The 23,116-nt window shown below is 36.4% G+C and overlaps 1 protein-coding gene and 1 long non-coding RNA gene across 7 annotated transcripts; one reads left to right on the forward strand and one right to left on the reverse strand.

Moving 5' to 3' along the window:
- Positions 1 to 203: 203 nt before the first annotated feature.
- On the reverse strand, positions 204 to 5,631 carry LOC129260585 (uncharacterized protein C9orf85 homolog). 6 transcript variants are annotated; one of them, XM_064099673.1, is made up of 4 exons: positions 5,566 to 5,631; positions 4,625 to 4,772; positions 3,668 to 3,787; positions 204 to 3,232 (listed from the first exon to the last, which is right to left on the reverse strand). In XM_064099673.1, exons 2-4 carry the CDS (start codon positions 4,756 to 4,758, stop codon positions 2,992 to 2,994), a joined length of 495 nt encoding a protein of 164 aa, XP_063955743.1. In that variant the 5' UTR covers positions 4,759 to 4,772; positions 5,566 to 5,631; the 3' UTR covers positions 204 to 2,991. The 6 variants fall into 6 exon arrangements, with proteins under 6 accessions (XP_063955743.1, XP_063955742.1, XP_063955740.1 ...); XM_064099672.1 differs by having other exon boundaries at positions 5,434 to 5,568; XM_064099670.1 differs by having other exon boundaries at positions 4,625 to 4,903; positions 5,434 to 5,568.
- Positions 5,632 to 6,963: 1,332 nt separating this feature from the next.
- LOC129283833 (uncharacterized) lies at positions 6,964 to 11,355 on the forward strand. Its single transcript, XR_010293592.1, has 3 exons — positions 6,964 to 7,135; positions 8,615 to 8,804; positions 9,886 to 11,355. It is a non-coding gene; the product is annotated as an uncharacterized LOC129283833 (long non-coding RNA).
- The last annotated feature ends 11,761 nt before the right edge of the window (positions 11,356 to 23,116 follow it).

Below are 23,116 nucleotides of genomic sequence, written 5' to 3' on the forward strand. Positions count from 1 at the left end.
TTTCACTTATTCAATCCCATTAATCTTTAGATTTTTTTTATTGATAAAATTCATATCATATTCACACAATATGATTTAACAGTCAAATATGGAAGACGATACAATTTGTACATGTATAAATAATTCTTAAATATAATTCACTGAATTTAGTCTCATTCAACACATGAGACGACACAAAAATAAAAATTTACAGTGTTCAGTCATATAGAAAAGTCCATGATTTTATTCTGACGAACACTGTTAGACCTGTGCTATGTGAATAACACTTAGATTAACACAATGCCAGGACTGAAACAGAGAATGGTAAAAAAATACTGGATACAATGCATAAATCAGGGTTGGTGGATTTAAAATACCTTGATTTTTTCATCTATTACCCCCTCATACACACAAGTCACATACAATATTTTTATTTGATCCTTTATTTTGATCCTTTGATTCAATTAACTCAATTGAAATTGAAGGCTTTCAATATCTATGTTGTAGACACTAAAAGAACAGTAGATAGATTAATTATGCTTTGATTGTTCAAGCTAACTTTTTATAATCGGCCTCTTTAACACAGAAAGTTCATTTGATATACGAATGCTGAAAAATAACAAATTTGGACTTCTCAGATAATAAATATTCCTGAAACTCCACTTTATCTACCATTACCTTAGACCGAAAAATCAGTCTATTTCGATCAGGATACGCTCCGCTGAGACTTTGTCTGGCTTTGTGGTATCCTCTCCATCCACAGACCAAAGTATCCCATACACACCATGGTAATACCATAGCTCTATGGTAATACAAACGTGATTGGCTCGCGCATTGGTATGTTCTAGCTGCATTAGAAACATGATGATATCACAGATTTTGAGAAACTGGTGAGATGATTACATTTGTAAGAACTTAGTTTTCATTCAATTGCTATGTTTTCCCATCAAACTGGGATTAAAGCAGTAATCGAAGAGGGTGAGGCAGCTCACCCTTTTCGCCATAGACGCTGTAGCCATGTGTCGCATGAACCACCACCATCACGAGTCCTATGGGAGACTTCTGTCTGTGTAGATGTAGAACTGAGAAGATCAGAAAATGTTAAGACTCCACTGAAACAGCAGATTTTGTATTGTAGGATTGAGAAAAATCAGAAAATTCTGAAAAACTCGTCTGAAACAGTTTATTTTTCAGTCTAACATTGACCATTAACATGTTAAAAATAAAAGCTCTGCTATAATAATAACAACCCTTAGATGTTTCCATTGTTTTGGCTGTGGGGGAGGGGGGAGTTGATAAGGTACTTGTACATAAATGACAATTTGGGTGACATAAAATTCTAAATATTGAATGGAAAACTAACAATCCTTTGAATTTCAAACTTCACAAGAGTAGTCCCCGAGCCTTTTATATAATTATGTGCTTAAAAATGTAGGAAAAAAATTCATATCTATTGATGCTCCCATATTTTTTTATGACACTGACTAGCTTAAAAGGGTACTCCAGGCTGAAAATAATGATATCAAAATATAAATACTAGTAGAGTAAAATTCAATCAGCAGAACACTGATAATGTCATCGAAATCTGATAGCAAGTATAAATGAAGTACCGGTAATTGAATTTTAAAGTTTGGCAATTTTTTTGTGTAAACAGTCATATGCATGCCACCATGAATATGTAATAGGTCAGCTTATAATGTCATGTCCCTCCTACTTTCTTTTCTTATTTTATGGTATGATATATGGTATGGTATATCTTACACAGTGAATCAGTTGTCAATCCTTTTTTATTACATTCATAAGGGAAAAATTGATTAAACATAATTTTCATATAATAAAATAAGAGGGGATATGAAATCATATCGCTCACTGCATCTTCATGAGGACATGAATAGAGCTGTTTTACTGAAACTATGCAATACTTTAAATATCATGAAGTTGTTATTCCACATCCAATTTTTACAATTTTTATTCAAATCTTCAGTGTTTTATTTGTCTGATTTCACTCTATCTATTCAAATCATAGTTTTCAGCCGGGAGTACCCCCCTGTTAGGCACTGTGAAGTGTTTACACCATACAGGGACTGACAAGAGGCAAGGGTGAGTGCAAATTTTGGCACCAGGGCGGTATTCTGAACACTGATGCTTCCATTCCTTAATTTTATCAAAGAAATACATTTCATGAATTACATGGTGTAGCAAGTGCAGGATTAGCAGACTTTATGCATGGCTGATCATCAAAAAAATAAAAGTGTTGAGTAAATCAAAAAGGTATCCTATAAAACATCTTCATTTAATGAAATTAATTCAAGCAATATTTCAAAGAAACAGAAAATTGTTGATCATTGATCATTATCTTTGATTGAGTTATCTCATCAAAGGGCAGACATGTACCTTTTGAGACAGGTACATGATTTCTTTAATTCTTTTTAAAATTAATTTACTATCCGCCAAATGATTTTTTTTTTTTTGGGGGGGGGCATCCTTTCTTCAAATAGTCTTTACTCAATCATATATGAAGTATGCATCATATGACAATAATAGCAGGGCCCGTTTGGAGAACTGTTTTCGGAACTGAAGTGGCTATCCTGGGTAAATACATATACCTATATTATCATTATTATTATTGTTATTATTATTATGACTTAGGGGCTCCAAGCTTACATTGTGTTATTTATCAATTATATTCAACATTAAGTTATACAATCTGAATGTTGAAAAGCTGTGCAAAATATGTGATAAATAAAAACTGGTTAAAACTATACTCTCAAGCTGCAGGTTTCATCAATTTCAGCAGGATTACTTGAAAATATCACCTTTCTGTTCAATTCATAACAAAAATCTTGAATTCATAATCCGGAAAACAAGAAATAATCAAATTTTCTCCCATTACAAATGCAAATCAGCACACCTCTGTATGATTTACATGTTAATACATGGATACATAATCATGTATATTTCTGTGTCCACACCTGTTCTTGAATTAATTGAATCACAAACATTTGGAGTGCCTCAAGAGGTTGGGATCCCATTTAAATGTACATTGCTACATCTGTTAGCTATAGTTTCAACTGAACTCTCTATATTATCATTGTGCGATTCTCCTACTTCTTCTAAAGCTTGATGCCTTGGTAATCTAGATTGTTCTTGAGATCCTGAAGTCTTCTCCTGTGCTCTAAGGTAAGCTCTCCTTTCTCTCTCAGATAGACAGGCTAGCTCTTCTATTGCTTCTTCCTTACTATCAAGACGATTGCTGAAAGAAAAAAAAACAAATTAAAGTGTTTTAATGAATATATTGTAGTGAGTCTAACAAATATATGAAACAATCGTCAACAATATCATCAAACATCAACCATCATTATCATCGCTAAAACAATAGTCACCAATACGAAGGTCTACTTCAGGTATCTTAGATTTATAGTTTTTATTTTTCAAAACAATAAACAAGTAATAACCCTGGTTTATTGCTTTGACCCCACTTTTGACCAATCAGATGACTGGATCACTTGACATACCTATTTAGAATGTCCAATAATCCAGTCCTCTGATCAATTGGTAAAAAATGGGGTCACTTCTTTATTGTGTGGAAAACAGTGACCTAGTGTTGCTACCATGGGCAACTGTCACAATCAACAGAGAAAATGAGTTGCCCCCCCCCCCCTCCCGTTGCTGATTTTTGTTTCCTTACCTATCACTCTCTTCCTGATCTACTTGCAATCCACATTTGCCACATACATTTTCAGCTTCTCTGCAAACTGTACAGATGATGTGATAAGCATCCTTCACTCTTTTCTGTTGACATTTGGTGCTAAAAGTGTATAAAAATATAATTTTGAGGTTATAGGACAGAGCTATCTACTTTTTAGCAAGGAACATCTACATTTTTTATTTGGTCATCTAGACATGCAGTGGCTGAAAATGAGTATAAATCTACAATTGGCTATGTAAGAGACTGCCATGGCAAGGGAATTGAAGGGTGCATAAATCAAAAGTTCCAGTCAGGGTTGGGCTAGATTACAAAGTAATTGATTAATTACATACTAACATATTTTTGAATAATTGTAATTGTAATTTTGTAAATAACTGAATTTTTTAAAGGGGAATTAATTGTAGGCCTAATTGTTTGTAATTGACTTCAATTACTTTACATTCCATTACTTTACTCAGTCTTTACTTACTTAATTCATTATCTAATTTACCCTGGATTACTTACATGAAGGATATCTTTTCCCTAGGCTTAGCTATAATTATCTTGCATTGCATGCATTTGAAATATTTGAGAATTGCCAAAGCCAAAAGGTCATAATCTATGTTTCAACAAGAATTTCTTACAACAATTGCAGTGGACGTGGGAACAAATTTAACAATTTAATCTAATGACTGATATTACAACTTTTCCAAGTTGGGATAACCTGGCCAAGAGAAGTGCACCCTAAATTCATTATCAGGCTTCACCTGAGGAAAATAAATGAATTTAATTTTTTCATTATTGATTTTCGTATTCAGCGTGCTCGAATCTTTACAGAAAACTGTTCTTGCCTAGCCCTAGGGCCTAATTTAAATTATTTTTTTTTTAGGTGGTAGGCCCTAAATCATTTTAACTTCCCCTGAAATTGAAACCAGTGAAAGGAGAAAGAAAACTTACCATTTCTTCGGTTGAGTCAAAGGTTTGTATTTCTTGTACTTAATTTTCCATTCAAGAATCTCTTTACATCGAAGACACACGCCAGAAATGATCAAGTGATTGATTTCTTTTGTTCTTTTGCTGGTGTCGTGCATTGAGTTCTTAAAACCTGTTTTATTCACATGTTTAGGAGGCTTGCTCTTCTTAACATTACCTCTTTGACTGCTCATTTTGTCTTTGTTTCAACACTAACTTAGTTCAGCTCCAACAAGTAGTAAAGTGAAGGTCTGAACCGCCTGACTGATGATGATCGAGTGATGTAAACGTCCAGCATGCACGCACCGAACTAGACAGCTGGCAGCCGTCTGTTTCGAGGAGTTTTTTAACTTTTTTTTTTTAAAATTTCTCCTCGCACACAGACGGCTCGCTAGCGTGCAGCCACCATTAGGGGACTTGCAATGCAAAATCCCCCCGTCGGGGCTCTTCAATTTTTGTCTTTAATGAATAAAAATTTTGAAAATTAACGCGACCAAAATGCAAATTAATATTCCCTCTTGGCATTAATTGCCAAAAAACGGAGAAAAATCAAGTTAAAAGGAACAAAAACAGTGACTTACCTCGGCTGTCGCGCAAATTCACTTCCCCGTTTTATCCGATCTTAAGTACATAAACATATGGCCATTGAGTCCCCTGTACAGATCGCGCTAGAACTTCGGTCTCTGTATTTGGTGAGTGAAGCCAACGGAGTTCAGCTGAACAACCAACATAATAGAGACCGAAGCTTTTGGTCTAGCACCGAACATGTTCTGCGTGCCGCGACGCTGGCCTACCTAGCTATATCGAGCTGAGGCTTGCAGGGGGTCCGGCCCAAAGGTCCGGCCGCCCGGCCGGCAGACACAGGCTGGGCTGCGCGCTGGCAGGAAAATAGATTGCATCAAAATGTGCAATCCGCTCTTACTCACACTGCGCTTGCCATAGACGTTTCCCCCAATTACAATTATGGTACGCCGTTTGTATAAAACTAAATTTTCTACAGAAAAATGCACACATGGCACCGGGACCTGGCACTGATCTGGATGACATAAATACTGAGTTTTTATTCCTTGATCAGTTTTGTTTCACTTCTATTCAATAAATAATGTAAGATTTTAAAAAAGTAAAAAGGTAGCAAGTTATAAACGTTAGTTCATGATGTTTTAATTATCGACCGATTTCCAAGCATACTTCTTAATTAAAAAAAAAATTGGTTGGAAAGACTCATTTTTTTTTATGAATGAAGTACATTAATTTCCAATAATAAACGCATCAATACATTTTATAAACTTGAACAAAACAATGGAGGTAGCAACTCAGAAAGCACAGTTTGTGATGAGTGCACCGTGACATAAACAATAAATATACATAGTATACATGAAAAAAACTTACCTAAACGGAGTACAATACAAAACAACCCTGATAGCAGACACGGTCGTAATGACGTCATTAACTGATCGTAAAGTGGTAATACTCGTCATGTCGTCGTATTTATGACGTTCTTACGACGTCATTTTGACGACTTAGAATGGCAACTTTCATTTGCATTTTTATTTGACCAGATTATGACGTGATTTCGACGTCATTTACTGACCAATTTACGACAAGTAAATTTGCTCGCTTATATGACCAGATTATGACGTGATTACGACGTCATTAACTGACCAATTTACGACAAGTAAATTTGCTTTCTTATATGACCAGATTATTACGTGATTACGACGTCATTTATCGACCAATCTGCAACAAATGAATTTGCATTTTTATATGACCACATTATGACGTGATTATGACATCATTTATTTACCAAACAACGACAAAGAAATTTGCGTTTTCATATGACCACAGTACGACGTGATTATGACATCAAATTTTACCAATCAACGACGAGGAAATTTACAAGTTTAATTTCAAAGCCACATACTATTTTGCCATTTTTTCAACCTTGCCATGTTAGCAAGGCTATTTCTACTTATAAAAGGAAAAGTAAAACTAAAAAAAAATAGTACAGAATTTTTTTTATTTTAGGTAAAGTATATAATTCTTCAAAGAAAAAAAGTTTCAAAAGCAGTGGCAAAAATAATCATTTCTTAACTGGTTGCCAACCAAACCAAACAAGAGGAAGCATTATATGTCAAAGAAGTTTGTATCTATTTTAAAACTTTTTTTTCGCAAGTGGTGTCATGCCCCTAGTTAGCTCACCCCCCCCCCCCCCATGCACGCCCCCGGGCTCACCCCCTATAAAAAATTCATGATCCGCAGAATTAATTCGCCGCCGGGCGTCGAGCCTGCGCATGCGCGCTGCACTGCATGCAACTGGCGCAGTCGCAACCATTTAATTTGAAAAAGGTATGCCCTTTTCGCCGTTAAATGTTGCAGCCTAATTTTGGATCGAGAATTAAGTGCGACGAAGATGGCCGTTAATAATAGTTCTACTACTTTAAGAACACGGTTCAGATTTGGATAACGACTTCGAAGGCATTCGCAGGAGACCAAACAGTAAGTTAGATAACCATCTTCTAAGATTTTCTTTTCGGAGCGCGGCTTGCCTTTGGCTTTAGATTTCGTGCACTGACACTGCCCGGCCGGGGTGGCTGCCCCGAGCGCCGGCATGCTGAATAGGACAGGCTGCGCTGGTGGGCTCAGGGCCCAAGTCTGCACAGACACAGTGCACACTTTAAAGTTTAAGGTAAATGCCAGTTGTGGTAACGATATCAAAATGAGTTCGTACAGAATCCAATGAAATGACCACCAAAGTGTCTGTCTATATTTATAAATAATAATAATACCGTATGTGCCAAAGGATTCTGGAAGAAATTGTGTAATTGCTGCGAAATAAGCAAAAAAAGCACAGGATTCGGGTCAACTCGAGCCAAGGCAAGCGTCGGGCCGACATTAATCAGAGCAATAATATTAATAACTGTCCCACGTGCTATCTGTGTTGGTGATCTTCAGTTTGAACATTTTTCAGTGTAGATTTCAAGATTTCACAAAGTTCAGTTTATGTTCTGTACCAGATCTACATGTAGTATGTAGATCCTCGATGATATACCGTACTGACAATTTTTTAACATGTTTAAATCCTAAATCTACCGGGGTATTTTGATTCTTGTCATTCCCGAGGGGGGGGGGGTATTATTGCCCCCCCCCCCCTTATAAGATCTCGGCCGTGGATTGCACGATCACAACGAAAATTTGCATGATGGTAGAGAATGACGTAATCTACGTAGTTGCATTGGTAAATTTCACTGAATTCATTTTTTTTTTTTATATGAATTAGGCCTAGGCCTAATTATGCTAATTTATTCATGAAATCATACTTTTTGCTCTGATTCACTAAATAAAGCTCCTAGAATGCTATTTTTGGGGTGAAAATATTCTTTATCGCATTCCTAACAATTGTGAATGAAAAAAAATCTGGTACCAAGACCGATTTCTTATGACTTATGTATTTTTTTTTTTTTTAAATCATGTAGGCCTATTTCTTTAATTTTTTACATTTTGTTTTTTATTGTATTTTCGATGGAAATCGTTCTAGACTTAATTCTAATCATAAACAAGGCAAAATTAATTAAGTTTAATCAGTAAAAGTAGAAATAATGATAAATTTATGAATTTTGGCTAAATACACAATTTGCATTGGATTTGTACATGAAATCATGTTTATGAGCAATTTTGGGTCTGACATGCACTTACATAATGTTGCGTAATGTCGTAACCGCGTACCCGGGCGTCACAAATTTGGTCTCAAAATTTGCGCGAGACTTGAAAGAAAAAAGTCAGTGAGCGGCGAGATCAAAATTTTTTGCGCGACAGCGTAGTGATGAAATTTGTTGAGGGGGGGGTCAAATTGACCCCCCCCCCCCAGTTTAATAAGGGTTAAGGCCGTCACATGAAATGCCCTATATTCATTATTTTTCTACCAAAAGCACCATTTTGAGTAAGATTTTTAATGAATAGATCTGTTTGACATTTCAGGAGAAAGAGAGGGAGACACAAAACCACCTGTCTCGGTGTCACACATGAGGAGTTGAGGAGGAGATGAAGTCAGTGAATATGACCTGGCCTGGGGGAGTTTCCAGAAGAAGGCCCAGAATCGCTGGATGCCAGGAGTGGAGATCCTTCGTTGCTGCCCTACATGATAGGAGGCATCGGGCAGTACATGTAGGTAAGTTAGAAGGCTATTTCAGATGTAAAGCCTTTTTTTTTGGGGGGGGGGGATCATTGGGAATCTCTATTATCAGAATCACGCAGATTTGGGTGTGCACAAACTCGGGGCACCTTATAATCTGTTAATGGTCCTGACTGTACTTCGAGGACTCTGTGATATTTTTTCATTGTATTTTCATTCACGGAGCCTAGACAAGTCTCTGTTGCCTGTAGAACTTTGTACACTAAGATGGATTTCCCTAGAAAATCCACCCTTCCCACAATAATTTTGGGGCAAACATTTAATTTGTCCAATTTGTAAGCTTTTGTACTCTAAATGCATACAAAGGCTTAAAAAATGTTAATTGTTGGAAGGTAAAAATTTTGAAGGATCACTTTCTTACAATTCCCACGCTATATAACGCAATGACATGAACTTTAACTCGAGTGACGTACGTATGCAAGAAATACAGAATTGGTGCACATGCATAGCTGATTGATTCATTGTGCTAGTACTGTTACTAGATCGGTTTGGACGTTCTAATTTCAATGACAAGTTTAGATGGTAAATTGGCGCTAATAAAATTTTGCATTGGTCGATCTCGCGATGCCAGAAAACTAATTCCACCTCAAAATTTGTCAGATTTTTTTTGCAAAATATATATTTAATTGATCCTTGACCTGAATTTAAGCCAAATCAGGCATAGGGAATGGCTGTATTTCAGCCTAGAAGTTCGAATTCTCGGTCCTGACAGTCCTGGTTACCCCATAAACATTTAAAACACATAAAAAAGGCATGAATTAAAATTGTAATTATAAAAAAATAATATGTTTTATGTGTCAAATAAATTGATTTTAAAATTTCCTTCCTTATACAGAGATGGTTAAAGGTCTTGAGGGCATCATGCCCCCCCCCCCCCCGACTTGACTTAACATGTTAATATTTTAAGTATAAAATATGTAACAAACCCCACATCGTTTTTTAATCATTTAAAATAAATTGGAAATTAATATTGAAACCATCTAGTTTTTAATGAAGATTAATAAATAGTTTATGTAGAAAAAGTTTTTATGTTTCTCCTCTTCTGTTATTTTTGCAGATGCTGTAATTTGAAACGGAAGGTGTCCTGCCAATAAATTTTCATCCCACCTGAACTGCCTTGCCTGCCTGCACCCAGTCATCTGTTCCTGAGCATTTTCATTTTCCTCTATTTTTCATCATCGTTTGTTTCGGCCTGTATGAAGTGAATTTCACATTGATTGGTGGAGCTGCTAAGTTGGCATTACAGGGCCACGCCGGGGTATGATCCTTTGGGTTGAACATCATGACTGCTAGTTGGTCGGCAAAGGTGATGGGATCGATCAATGTCACATGGAGTAAGATCGATACCAATCTGCTTTGCTACATTTCGAACAATCTCATACGGATACGGATATTATTGCGACAGGAGTACTGCTCGATGTGGTCAAGCCTATTTGACAAAGCATTATGGTGTTAGTCATGTTATCAGAAACCGATTTTTCAAAATCACGGAGTTGCTTCAATTTAGTATCGATAGATATTTCAAGAACGTGTAGACTAGTGAGCTTTTCATTAAGAATTTCACGCAATTTATTTTCGCGCTTATCCATGTCATCATTGAGTTTTTGTCTCTCGCGTTCCATTGCCACGGCCACCGCTCTTTGAACGACTGTATCAATATGATCTAGGTATGCTGGGCTTTGTTTAGATCCAGTTAATGATGAAGCAGAGGATTGTGTACATGCGTTAGCCGAGTGCAAGCGGCCTCTTGATCTGGTGGATATCTTAGACATGTTAGAGATTACGTAATGATATAATTGAAAAGTGGGATGGGCTGTGCATCTGCCAACTCACCAGTCAACCAATTAGAGACGGCCTTCCAAAGTGACACAGCACGAAAATATCAATATGGGACTGGTCTAGTCAACACATAGATCCTGAAAAAACCATGGAGACCGCAGACGCAAAATGACTTCCATACATAAAGATATGATGCACAATCTCCAGTGGGTTCAAAACACTGAACACATGCTATGCTGATACACAGACTATCATAAGAACTTTTTCAAGCAAAGGAAATCTGGTATGAAATCTCTCAGCTCACATAAAAAGCCTACGTAGCTACATGTAGGGAAGAAAATGCGTAATTGCTGAGAAATGAGCAAAATAAGCATGTAATTCTATCAAATGTCAGGTATTTTTCGAATCGATTATAATACACTGTCCCACATATGCTTTTCTGTGTTTACAGCGATCATCAGAATTATCGATTTTAAGTTAAACAATTCATGATTTTACAAAGATACAAGTTTACATTAATGTACCAGATGTAGATTATGTACAATATATTGACAATTAACTTTGATTTTATAGATTTTCTCAAGAAATAATTGTTTGCTGCAACTACTGTCTTTTCCTTCTAAGTGATAGTGTAATACAACAGTTCCACAAACTATTTTCATCAGACTTATTGATGCATGATTCTTTCACCCAAATGCAAGCTTCCATAAATCCTGAAAACTTTGCAACTCAGGTATTTTTTTTTTTACATACAGTATATTTTTTCCTACATTACATAGTTGCCTTAAGTTAATAGCGCACCTCTAGTAGTAACTATCTTAAAATGAGTTCGAACAGAATCCAACAGAATTACCAGCAAAGTGTATGTATATATAAAAGATGTGTGCCAAAAAGCTCGGGAAGAAAATGTGTAATTGCTGAGAAATGAGCAAAATAAGCATGTAATTCTATCAAATGTCGGGTATTTTTCAAATCAATCATAATACACTGTCCTGTCCCACATATGCTTTTCTGTGTTAGTGATCATCAGAATTATTGATTTTAAGATCAAAATTCATGATTTTACAAAGATACAAGTTTACATTAATTTACCAGGGCCCCGTCTTACAAAGAGTTATGATCATTGATCCGATCAATCGCAACTATGGACGGTCAGCAACGTTAACATCTATTAAGCATGTTTGTTCAAAATATTTTCTAGCTATGATGTATGTTCATGCATTCATTGTTTTCTCAAAAATTCGCTGCGTTTCTCTTTGCATACAAAGGACATTGTGCAAATTTTTCGTAGAAAAAAATTATGACACTGATGGATTTCCATAGAGTTATGATTGATCGGATCAATCGTAACTCTTTGTAAGACAGGGCCCAGATCTAGATTATGTACAATATTTTGACAATTAACCTTAATTTAAAAGACTTTCCGAAGAAATAATTGTTTGCTGCAACTACTGTCTTTTACCCCTGGCCCTAAGTGATAGTGTAATACAATCCAAACATTTCATAAGAATTAATGTACATGTATGATTCTTTCACCCAAATGCGAGCTTCCATAAATCCTGAAACTATTCCAACTCGGGTATTTTTTTTTTACATACAGTATATTTTTACCTACATTACATAGTTGTCTAAAGTTGAAGGTATATTTAATTACAATTTCAACGAAAAAGCTTTATTCTTGGAGATCATTATGCCTCTGTTATGTATTAATGTGTATTTATACATGTACAATTGTATGTATTGGTATAACAAACATTGTAATTTCATTCCTTTGACCCTAATACTGCATTTTCATAGAAAAGTGTTTTTTTTTTCAATCTATTTAGAGTTTTCAACATTTTGTATTCCTTTTTTTTTTGCTGGTAATATGTTATGCAACTTTTATTTATTAATAGAATATTTGCCACGATTTCGTAATTGAAATGCGTACATGTATTTGATTTCGTTTTCCATTTTTGTATATATTCTTTTTCGGGGGGGGGGGGGGGGTCATGTTCTTGAGACCGAGACAAGTTATGCAAGGCCCTGGCATGGAGGATCATTATATTGTTACTGGGAATGCTGGACATTGTCAGACCACCTCAGTATTCACCAAATATAGATAATCCTCAATGACAAGGTCTTTGAAGTGATGTGTGTATGTACATTGCATGTAGAATTTAATGTTTAGGTCATTATCACGTCAGAATACGTTAAGATATCATAGTTGACTCCAAAAGACGTCATATTCATTTCAATATGCGACGTCAATATGACGTCTATTACTAGTCAGCAATATGTTGCAAAGTCGTCATTCAGACGTCGTAGTTGACTTATAAAGACGTCATAATTACATCAATATGACGTCTGAAACTGGTCAGGAATAGGTAGCAAAGTAGCCATTAAGACGTCGTAGATGACTTTTAAAGACGTCATAATTACATCAATATGACGTCTAAAACCGGTCAGGAACACGTTGCACGGATGTCATTAAGACGTCGTTGTTGACTCTCGAAGACGTCATAATCACGTCAATACACGACGTCAATCTGACCCTTGATACTGGTCAGGAAAACGTTGTAAAAACGTTGCTAAGACGTCATTAAGACGTCGTAGTCACTCTTGGAGACGTCATAATGACGTCAATATACGACGTCATAATGACGTTATTCGCGGGTGCAAGATCCCGTCAATAAGACGTCATGTTACGACGTCAAAATGACGTGACACTCGTCGTTAAACTGACGTAATTATGACGTCATTTTTACCAGTTTCTGCTATCAGGGAAGGGGGGAATGGGGGGGGGGCAGGGCAACTTATATAAAATACTAGTATATCATTTGAAACAGAAATTAAATCGTCAAACCAATCATCCCACAACTAAATATATAAGGCAAATCACAAAATTTAGGGACTAGTTTTTTCTTAAGTTTTATCTTAAAGTTATTTCAAGTTGATGCATTTCTGATGTCTGTAGGTAAATTGTTCCACTTTTTGGACCTATAAAACGAATATTATGTTGATAAGAACAGGTCCTGTGTCTTGGCAAATGAATTGAAGAAGATGAGCGTGTATTGTATTTATATAAAATGTGACTTGTATCAAACAATTCAGAAAAATTAAAAGGCGTAAGCCGATTGATACACTGATAAATAAAAATACATTACTGGTAGGTTGTAATTTCTTCTAAATAAGCAGTTTAAACTCAAAGTATAAAAGTGCTAACTTTAGATCTTGGGCTTGCTCCTGACCAGCTATGATTCTGACTATTTTATTTTGTTTTGTAACAAGTTTCTTTATAGGTTAGACGGAAAAGTACTACCCCAAACTAAGTTACAGTAAGACAAATATGACAATATGAGTGTGGAATACAACATTCGCTATATATAAGCTGGTAAAAAGTAACTTAATCTGGATATAATACCAATATTCTTTGATATTATCTTCTCTATATTTTGTATGTGAAATTTCCAAGTTAATTTTGAATCAATGGTTACACCAAGAAAATTTGTTTTTTCAACCTTATGAATCTCAATGCTATTCAATTGTAATTTAGAACACTCAGTGTCATATTGCTTGTTACGATTACTGAAAACAATGAAGTTACACTTACGGGGGTTGACAGATAGCCTATTTGCCTGGAACCACATGCACAGTTTAGAGAGATTATCATTTACTTGTTCTTGCAAGGAAGTTAGATCTTTACCACTAAACAGTATATTTGTATCATTAGCATATAGTATGAAAGATGGGATATTTGACACATTTGCAATATCATTTATGTACAATATAAATAACAAAGGCCCTAACAAAGACCCTTGTGGAACTCCACACACTATTTTCTTAGGTTCTGACAAGCAGGTATTATATTTAGTACATTGAAATCGATTGGAGAGGTAGCTACTAAACCAACTATGTGCTATTCCTCGAATTCCGTCGTGCTTTAATTTAGCTAAAATGATCTCATGATTTATAATGTCAAAGCCTTTGACAAATCAACAAAAACACCAACAAGAAAAGAATTACGTTCAAATGCGTCTACAATCTTGTTTACGATATCAGTAAGAGCCATACTTGTTGAATATTTGTTTCGGAAGCCATACTGATAGCTACCCACAATATTACATGTTATCTAGGAACTTGACAGTGCGTTTATAAACAATCTTTTCAAAAACCTTTGAAAAACAAGATAGAACATATATAGGACGGTAGTTAGATAATTCACATTTATCACCACTCTTAATACAGGAGTTACCCGAGCAATTTTTAGTTTATCTGGAAAGATTCCCTTCGAAAGAGATAAATTAAATATATGGCACAGAGGTTTACAAATTTCTTTTATTATACACTTTATGACACGTGAACTAAAATCATCAATTTCAGAATTTGTATTATTCCGAAAGGTGTTTACAATATAATAATAATATTTATAATCGATTGTATGACATTTTATGTCCAACTTCGAATGTCAGTATGGTTCCCTAAAGAATGTATCCACTATCATTTATCTACACGATTAAAAAAAATATTTTTATATATACAGATTTTTTTCTTCTTAGAGTATTGCCAAATAAATATATTGTTTATTTTACACGGATGCTACAGGCGTATTGTCTCCTCTGCTTGTGAAATCATTTTGATAGTGCTTTACGTGATAATCTTCGTTTTGGCTAATTCTACATTCCTGGAACTCTTTGCTTTTGAGCATGAAATTCTTTTTTATTTGACACATATTGAGCTATTGACCCTTTATACTTCAGTTATTTTCCTTCAACTCCTTTTCCCCCTCGGGGAGGGAGAGGGGGCATATTATATTTCAGTTGATAAAAAGACATCGAGAAATATAGTGCCTATAGGTGTTTTATTTGGCCAGTTTATTTCTATTTTTTTTGTCTCGCCTGCGTAGTGGAGCGAGACATAGGTATACACTATTTCCGGTGTCGGCGTCATCGTCGTCGTCGTCAACAATTGTGTTGTACACCCAATAACTTTCTATAGCTTCGAGGTGGGATCACCAAATTCATACCAGAGGTCCATCTCCTGAAGGTACAGGTCAAGTTCGAATATGAGTCGAATTTGAATAAGGTCAAAGGTCAATGAACTTTCCATGACTGGCACTGTGCTGTGTTGTACACATAATAACTTTGTACACCCAATAACTTTCTATAGCTTCGAGGTGGGATCACCAAATTCATACCAGAGGTCCATCTCCTGAAGGCACAGGTCAAGTTCGAATATGAGTCGAATTTGAATAAGGTCAAAGGTCAATGAACTTTCCATGCCTGGCACTGTGCTGTGTTGTTCACACAATAACTTTCTATAGCTTCGAGGTGAGATCGCCAAATTCATAACAGAGGTCCATCTCTTGAAGGTGCAGGTCAAGTTCAAATGTGAGCAGAATTTGAATAAGGTCAAAGGTCAATGAACTTTCCATGACTGGCACTGTGCTGTGCTGTACACTCAATAACTTTCTATATCTTCGGGTTAGGATTGCCAAATTCAAACAAGAGGTCCATCTCTTGAAGGTGCAGGTCAAGTTCGAATGTGAGTTGAATTTGAATAAGGTCAAAGGTCAATGAACTTTCCATGACTGGCACTGTGCTGTGTTGTACACATAATAACTTTTTATATATTCGAGGTAGGATTGCCAAATTCAAACAAGAGGTCCATCTCTTGAAGGTGCAGGTCAAGTTCGAATGTGAGTTGAATTTGATTAAGGTCAAAGGTCAATGAACTTTCCATGCCTGGCACCGTGCTGTGTTGTACACACAATAACTTTCTATAGCTTCGAGGTGAGATCGCCAAATTCATAACAGAGGTCCATCTCTTGAAGGTGCAGGTCAAGTTCAAATGTGAGCCGAATTTGAATAAGGTCAAAGGTCAATGAACTTTCCATGACTGGCACTGTGCTGTGCTGTACACTCAATAACTTTCTATATCTTCGGGTTAGGATTGCCAAATTCATACAAGAGGTCCATCTCTTGAAGGTGCAGGTCAAGTTCGAATGTGAGTTGAATTTGATTAAGGTCAAAGGTCAATGAACTTTCCATGACTGGCACTGTGCTGTGCTGTACACATAATAACTTTCTATATCTTCGGGTTAGGATTGCCAAATTCATACAAGACGTCCATCTCTTGAAGGTGCAGGTCAAGTTCGAATGTGAGTTGAATTTGAATAAGGTCAAAGGTCAATGAACTTTCCATGCCTGGCACCGTGCTGTGTTGTACACACGATAACTTTCTATAGCTTCGAGGTGAGATCGCCAAATTCATAACAGAGGTCCATCTCTTGAAGGTGCAGGTCAAGTTCAAATGTGAGCCGAATTTGAATAAGGTCAAAGGTCAATGAACTTTCCATGACTGGCACTGTGCTGTGCTGTACACTCAATAACTTTCTATATCTTCGGGTTAGGATTGCCAAATTCATACAAGAGGTCCATCTCTTGAAGGTGCAGGTCAAGTTCGAATGTGAGTTGAATTTGATTAAGGTCAAAGGTCAATGAACTTTCCATGACTGGCACTGCTGTGTTGTACACACAATAACTTTCTATAGCTTCGAGGTGGGATCGCCAAACTCGTAACAGAGGTCCATCTAAGTCATATAGCATACATGTAGTTTTGACATGCAGTCCAGGGGCGGATCCAGCTTTTTATAAAGGGGGGGGGTTGGGGTGGTATGCGAGGGAGCGTAGCGACCGAGTCCAAGCGAGCGGAGCGAGCGAGGGGGGAGGGTGTGGGAGGGGGGTGTCCCCCCTCCCACAGTAGGGAAAATTTTTGAAAATCTGTGTGTGAAAATGGCGTTTTCTAAAATTACAAGTTAAAAAAAAAAATGAGATTTAAAAAAATGGTCCCCGGATTTTTTTTTTTTGGGGGGGGTTGCAACCCCCCCAACCCCCCCTCTAGATCCGCTTCTGCAGTCTCTTCATGACTGCAATATGCAGGCGAGACAACGCTTGGCGTTTGCCTTGTTTTTATGCTCGATCGAAATTTTATAATTTTCATTAAATTGAACTACAGAAAAAATGGAGTTTGTTTTATGTGTCTTCATAATGAGTTAAGAAAAGAAAATTGTTTTCTATATTCATATCAACTCATATATAAGGGGAATTCCCTTTTTTCTCTACAACCCATTTACTTTATTAAGTTGAAATAAATGATATCAAAGTAGTCTAGTTGGATTAATTGTAATTAACTGCAATGTCAGGCACGGATCCAGGATTTTCCTGAAGGGGTGCATTTTTAACCAAACATTTGATTCGCAAAACAAAACAAACAAAAAGACACACACACACAAAGGAAATAAAGGTCATCACTTCCAAATGAAGGCATTTTGGGTTCTGTATTTTTTTCTCTCTTTATTGTTATTTTTTCGGGGGGGGGGTGCAATTTGTCGAGACTCTGCACCGAAAAGCGTAATGAGCCAACCCCCCCCCCCCCAAAAAAAAAAAAAAAAAAAAAAAAAAAAAAAAAATGAGAGGGCCAGCGTATATATGGTGTATCATTTGCAGCAAAAGTTTTAAGAAGTCATGCGAGCGGGTGAGCAAAACTTTGGAACATTAATACAAAAATTGAATTTTGTGAAAATTTCGACTATGAAACACCGAATAAATAGTATATTTCACCCTCTCCTTTCAGTCCCTTTTATTTCTCTTTCTCCCTTTTTTCTTGATCGTAATCTTTTTTGGGTCCATGTCCCCAAGTCCCGACCCCCTCCATCTCTACGCCAGTGCCCCCCCCCCCCCCCCCCCGCTTGAATGTTTTTTTTTTTTTATGAATAAAGGGTGGCTATTCTTTTGAGCAAATCCGTATTTCCACAGACATTCACAAAACACGGATAATAAACTATGGGTGTATATATTTCTCCTTCTCAATTATAATAAAGAAGTTTTATGTAGTATAGCATTTCAACATATATATTTGGCGTTTATTGTGTATTATGTCAAATTTAGAAATAACAGAAGATTTCTAACAAATCGCCCAAATCAAGAATATAGTTAAAATAATGCTACCAATCTGTCAAAGTTATGAAATAGAATATGCAACTGGGTGCCTTACATGCAGCTAAGTTTTTATACGATCTGTATTGACCGCACAGAAACTTAGCGCTAACAGAGTACAACCGGTAATGGCAGTGTTGCCTAATGTTACAATAATAATAATAATGATAATAATAATAATATTAGACCAGCATGGGTGGAGAGTGGCAATTGTAGATCAACGCCTTGACATAGGACGCGAGTGCTGAGGTGGGATTCGAATCCCGGACCAGTCAAGTCAAGAGACTTGTCCACTAAGCCACCACCCCTCTACAATAATGCATTACTTACACATTGAAATAAACGTTTTGACTTCACAATCCGAAAGATGTGACTGTGCGGCGGGCACTAGTCGATTTGAAGAAATGAGAGAGAAGAAAGTTTTAGTAAAAATTTCGAATCTGAAAATGGCTATTCAATTTACAGATAAATCAGTGGCGTAGTGAGCCCAAACATGGAGGGGGCAGATTTTCATTTCATATATTTTCATATTTCTCATTTGACATTTGATTCATATAAAAAGCAGCAACAATAATGCAAAATTATTACATTATATGACAGCTGAGAAGTATACAAATAGCATAACATAATGATGCAATCAGTCAAGTTATAAGCTGAAAGTCAGACTCTTTATAATGGGTCCTCCATTAAAAGCAAGCTTGTAAAACTGCGGGCCCTGATAAGTTGTGAGTAATTAATTGTGGGAGACGGATAAAATTTTATGACCTTAAATATACAGATTCGATTTTCATTTAATTAAAGAAAACGAAAGAAAAAGTATTTAAAAATATAAACTTGAAGGGGCAATAGGAAATTATTGACATACGCTGGATCATTACATTTTACAATGCATATGTACGACATACGTACACCCATGCATATATATCACAGGAAACGACTAACTTGGTTATTACTCAGGCTGGTACTCTAAAACCAGAGAAAAGGAAGAAGAAGAACGTAAAGAGTGGCTTAGTGTATACCACTTAGTTAATACCAAGAGTGAATACCATGCATGACCATGCGGTTTCGAAAGGCACACTAAACAAGTATTTTCCATGTTCTGAAAATGCACCCCTTAAGTTCTTAAAGGGATGTAAATATTTATATATAAATCAATAGAGTAAAATTCACAGAGCAAAAAAGCTGAAAATTTCATCAAAATCGAATAACAAATAACGAAGTTATTGAATTGTAAAGTTTACCAATATTTTGTGAAAATAGTTATATGCACATCGTCATGAATATTCATTAAGTGGGCTGATGATGTCGCATCCCCACTTTCCTTTTTCTTATGTTATTACATGAAATCATAAATGTTTCATTTTTTCATACATGTGTGAATGATGTGTGTCCATTGTGATGAAATAAGTTGCGGCAATAAATAATTATAAAATAGGTGTATTATTTCAAGCATCGCGATTGGCCAATACGCGTCACATGACATCCAACTTTTTTGGTGCACTGCACGGCAGTGCAAAAGGTGCGCAACGAAAATTGACATTGCACGCTCAAGCAAACCAGTGCGGTAGAAGTCCCGGGAGAAGTCCAACAAAACTGTACTGTAACTTTTCAATAATTTGTTTCTGTGTTGCTATTTTATAAAACAAATAATGCACTTGCTCTGTCGTGCGTAAAAGTAAATGAAGAGAAAGCTCGGTTTCTTCAGATGGTGCACGCTGGGCACTCACCGCCAGCGGCTCGTGCACAGTGCGGCACCTATCTAAAGAAACCTCGCGTGCTCTGCATTTCCACTAACGCACTCGGCTGCATGCATTATTTGTATACTAATGCACTTAATCAGTTGTCAATCCAATTGTTTTAGTTCTTGGTAGAAAAAAAAATTGAATAAACCTAATTTCATATAATAAAATACAAAAGAACAAGTGGAGATAATTATGACATCATCAGCCCACCTAATGAATATTCATAAAGACATTAGAACAGTTACTGTTTCACCGGAATAATGCAAATCTTTAAAATTCAATAGCTTTGTTATTTGTTATCCGATTTTGATCAAATTTTCAGCATTTTGCTTTGTGAATTTTACTCTATTTATTGAGATATAAATATTTCTAGCCTGGACCACCCCTTTAACAAGTATTGGCGTGTGAAACCCTACCCTTAACAAGTATTGGAAACAAAGAACGGTACCCTTGCAAGCATTCCCTGAATGGACCCTAAGGAAGTACAGCGATATTTTAATCATGTCACGGACGTGATCACGGGCGTCAGATTTACCTTTACTTTCAGTGTTGAGGCAAAAAGATAGTTAAGTCTTTTTGTACCCTCGCAAATTGGACCGTTAACACGTATAGTTTTCCTAGCGAAATATATACCTTTTTTTTCAGTGGAGCGTTGTGGCCTAGTGGATTAGTCTCCGGACTTTGAAAAAGAGGGTCGTGAGTTCAAATCCCATTCCTTGAAATGCTGAGCGCGTAAAAGCTGCTTGAGCTACAGCCAGGGTAATAATTTCCAAGTCTTTTGGAAGCGCATAGAGACGTTATTCATAATGTGTTATGCGCTATACAAGAACTGACTATTATATTTTAGTGTTTTTTGACACCCTTTATGCCCTATCTTGAAAAAGATATAATTTTAACGGGTTTTTTTGGTCACGCATTATATTCACTCGTCAATGCAGGTAGCCCCCAGAGTAAATTGGGGATATCTGCTGAGCAACTTCAGTTCTGATGGCCAATCAGTAAAATTTCGAAGTAGAAGCGGGCCAGAATAAATTCGGATTTTTTTTTTTTAATACAAAAATAATCTATCTTGGCGATATATTTTGTTGTAATATAATAACAAATGTAATATTTTATCATTTCCCTTTCCTTATATTTCTCCTCTTTTTAGTGGTCGTGAAACTTTTTCTGAAGCATGGCCCTGGGAAGCGGGGGTGCTTGGGGTGCTGCGTATTATTTTCCATAGGCAGCACCCCCAGGAATTCTGGACGGTGTGAAAAAAATGAGAAATGTAACCAAAATGAACTAGTTGGAATGAAAACCTTTTCCCCCCCTCTCTCTCTCTTGTCAAATTGACATCAGCACCCCCAGTAAAAAAAATCGTTCCCATGGCCTGCTCTGAAGCCTCACATTTGTAAGCCACTGTCAGATACATAAAACTCATTGAGAAACCTTAAATCACATGATGCTAAAGGGTATAAACATTAGCTAGTTAAGCAGCTATATAGGTCTACCTTAAGGCCTATATGCGTAAGACTTGGAGGGTACTACCCGGCGTTTGGAAAACGACAAGAACTTCTTTGCAGTTTGACATTGATCAGGCCTGTATGATGCAGTATATGTTTAATTTTATTTTTATTTGTATTATATCAACATATCAGTTATAATTTTTTTTTATGTATTGTTATTGATTTGTGTTGAGTTTCCTCCGCTTAATTCAAACGAGCAAACAAAAAGGTAATCACTGAAGAGGTGCGAATCAGCGAATCCTCGTTTGAGCGCCACGAAGAAGCCTATATTTTATAAGGACATGAGCTTATTTTCGGTTTCTCCTAGATCAAACTTCACCCTTCACTACTTGTCTGCAAGCACAGACTTGCATTTGACACTTAAACCAATTATACCATGTCTAGAGTGAAGACTAGGCGCCAAACTCTCTGTCTGCGTCAAAACTAATAAATGCCAGTCACAAGTACACAGTCAATCTATAGTCTCACCACTTCCAACGGCTTCCGACTCTGCATTTATATGCAGTTATGTAGCGAAGTGCGAAAATTAAGGGTCTGTGTCTGCAGACTACTTCACTACTCTGCCTCCCCTCCTGCATTGCCCTTCTCCCTCATTCGCTGAATGCCAACTCGAATCTTGTTTCTGATTGGTCAAAACTTTCAGACAACTTTTGTCATATACACCGGGCTTGTCGACTCCCGAGAAGGGTAAATGGGTTGCTTATTATAAGGCTGTCAGTGTTATACATACATTCTTTCTGTAAGGTTCTGTATCAACGAGAGAGAAGTATAGTGACAGAGGAAGGGGTATTATCGGTCTTCCGACAGAGCTTTAGTGCTCTTAGCTCTGGATTATTGCAACATTAACTCATTTTTCAACGATCCCGGATCCATTTTAATTTTCAAACGTCCGATAGCATAATGGTTAATTCATGGATCCTCCTAGAACCCACGGTAAGTTGAAGATTTTGTTTTGCTAACAATAAGGAAATGACATAATTGAGATACCGTAGCAATGGAGATTATTTGCCATGAATATTGTTGGGTGGGGTAAACAGTGACATGTTTTCTCCACTCCCTGAAAAAAAAAGAAATAGATAAGCAATCTGATGTTTACTCTCCAGTTTTCATAACAAAAATCACATCTTTTCCCCTTACTTTAGGCCAACGTCGCTCTATTTTTTTTCTTCTTTAAAAACATACAATTCAAATATTAATTTCAAGTTTAAAATGTCAAAATGAGTAATTATAATAAATAAAGAAGGGGAAAGTCAGACAAAATAGGGCCATAGGCGCAAGTAGAA

The sequence above is a fragment of the Lytechinus pictus genome, chromosome 5 (assembly GCF_037042905.1).
Source record: "Lytechinus pictus isolate F3 Inbred chromosome 5, Lp3.0, whole genome shotgun sequence".
In the NCBI taxonomy this organism is placed as follows: Eukaryota; Metazoa; Echinodermata; class Echinoidea; order Temnopleuroida; family Toxopneustidae; genus Lytechinus; species Lytechinus pictus.